At 69.4% G+C, this 2,160-nt stretch overlaps 1 protein-coding gene across 1 annotated transcript in view; it reads left to right on the top strand.

The window, feature by feature from the left end:
• AATK (apoptosis associated tyrosine kinase) overlaps positions 1-2,160 on the top strand; it is a 16,771-nt gene that overhangs the window by 644 nt on the left and 13,967 nt on the right. Inside the window, 4 exon segments of the mRNA XM_019471406.1 lie at positions 362-441; positions 581-699; positions 1,230-1,317; positions 1,543-1,676. Coding sequence (XP_019326951.1) covers positions 362-441; positions 581-699; positions 1,230-1,317; positions 1,543-1,676 — 421 coding nt within the window.

The raw sequence follows: 2,160 nt of genomic DNA, 5'->3' as shown, positions 1-2,160 counted from the left end.
GGGGGGGGGCAGGAAGGGGCTAAATGCCAGAGCTCCCGCTGGGCTCAGCTTTGCTCTCCCTGGTCCCTGAGGAGGAGAAGGGGCAGGGAGCCAGCTCACCACTGCCACCGGATTTGGGGACACCAGTACCCCACGTCCCCTGGCCTGTGGGAGGATGCCTGGACAGGAGGATGCCCTGGCGGCAGGGTGCCTGGGGATGGCTGCTGTGGGGGCTGCTCCAGAGCACCCCGGGGCGGTGCAGGGCCTGGCACCGGGTGACACGGTAGGGACGCCAGGGCTCGGCCAGGACCGGTGGGTAACGCGGGCAGGCTGGGCAGGCGGGCAGGAGGGCGCGTGGGCAGCTGGATGTGCTCTGTTACAGTGCAGCTCCTCAAGTCGGCAGACCTGGGGCGGCAGAGCCTGCTCTACCTGAAGGAGATCGGGCACGGCTGGTTCGGCAAGGTGAGCAGCAGGGGCAGGGTCCCCCGGGGACACCCCGGTGGGATGCTGGCTGCGGGGTCCGGGCTGTGCAAGACGGGGCTTGGGGTGAGGACGGGGTGCGTGGTGAGGACGGAGGGGACGAGCCTGTCTCTCGCCCCAGGTGTTCCTGGGGGAGGTGAACTCGGGCATCAGCAGCACCCAGGTGGTGGTGAAGGAGCTGAAGGCGAGCGCCAGCGTGCAGGACCAGATGCAGTTCCTGGAGGAAGCGCAGCCCTACAGGTACATCTGGGGTCACTCCGTGGTGCCGCTGCTGCACTGGGCACAGCCGGGAGCAGGGGTGCTGTCGGATGGTGCTTCGTCCCCTCCGTGCCACGTTTGGCTACTGAGCAGAGCCATGGTTGCCCTGTGGAGGTGCCCGGCCGAGCTTTCTGGGCAGCACGGCTGTCCTGGTCCCATCGCCTGTCTGCCTGGGACTCATTGCAGCGGGGCAAGGGCTGTGCTGGGAGCCGCTGGCCGCGGCGCAGGGGCAGTGGACTGCGGTGAGGTCATGGGCAGAGTGGGGCCGAGGGTGGGGGGGGAGCGCGTGGAGCTGCTCCCTGCCCCAGCAGAGCTGAACAAATGTCCCTTTGTGGCGCGTCCCGGGGCGCTGGGACGTGCTGGTACCCGCTCCCGGCGCTCCCAGCAGCCCCCGCGTTGGTCCCCAGCGCAGCAGCAGAGGCGGCAGGGAGATGGTTCCCTGGGGGCTGCCGCCATCCCCCCGTCCCGGCCGGCATGGTGCCGACATGCCCCCGTTGCTCTGCCCCGCACAGGGCCCTCCAGCACACCAACCTGCTGCAGTGCCTGGCCCAGTGCGCTGAGGTCACCCCGTACCTGCTGGTGATGGAGTTCTGCCCGCTGGTGAGTCCTGTGCGTCCCCCCCCCGCATCCTGTCCCACTCCCCGAGGTGCTGCCATGGGGCTGGGATGCAAGCTCTGGCCGCGCGGTACTGCGGAGGGGATTGCAGGGCTGCAGGCAGGGCTGCAGGCAGGGCAGGGTGCATGGCAGTGCTTTGCCCTGCTGGGCACGACTGAGCCCCCCAGCGAGCCGAGCGCCATGGAGGGTGACAGTAGCACTGCCCTGCAGGGTGACCTGAAGGGGTACCTGCGGAGCTGCCGGGGGGCCGAGGCCATGACCCCGGACCCGCTGACCCTGCAGAGGATGGCGTGCGAGGTGGCCTGCGGCGTCCTGCACCTGCACAGGAACAACTACATCCACAGGTAGGCTGGCCTGGCGCCCCGGGGGGGCTGGGGAGGAATCGGAGGGTCTGGTTGCGTGGGGTCCCCAGGACGCCGGCGTTCCCGCCCCACCGCTGCTCCTCCTGCCCAACAATATCCTGGTGCTGAGTGAGTTGCAGACGGAGACTCCAGCATCAGTGATTTTGTTGAGGAGGGGGCGCGCTGCCATCGGGGGCCACCGGACCTTCCCCACCAGAGCCAGGCTCTGTGGGTGGGTCCCCACGAGGGTGCCAAGTACTGTGGTTGGGGGGACATGGGGTCCCCGGCTGTGCTGGAGGGGGACTTTGCTACGGGCATCCTGGCCTCGGTGGGCCCTGCTGCACCGGGGGGTTTTGCGTGTGCCCCGTCTGCACGACCCCTCCAGGGCTGGAGCGGCCGCCTGGGAGCCCGGCCCCGTGCCAGGGCTCCTGTTGCCCAGGGACACCCGCTTTCTGCTTGGCTCAGCGTGTGACGGATGGATGGATTG

This window comes from Aptenodytes forsteri, unplaced genomic scaffold (assembly GCF_000699145.1).
Source record: "Aptenodytes forsteri isolate BGI_AS27 unplaced genomic scaffold, ASM69914v1 Scaffold34, whole genome shotgun sequence".
Lineage (NCBI taxonomy): Eukaryota > Metazoa > Chordata > Aves > Sphenisciformes > Spheniscidae > Aptenodytes > Aptenodytes forsteri.
Note: the sequence above shows the minus strand (reverse complement) of the source record. Positions and strands in the feature narration are given on the sequence as shown.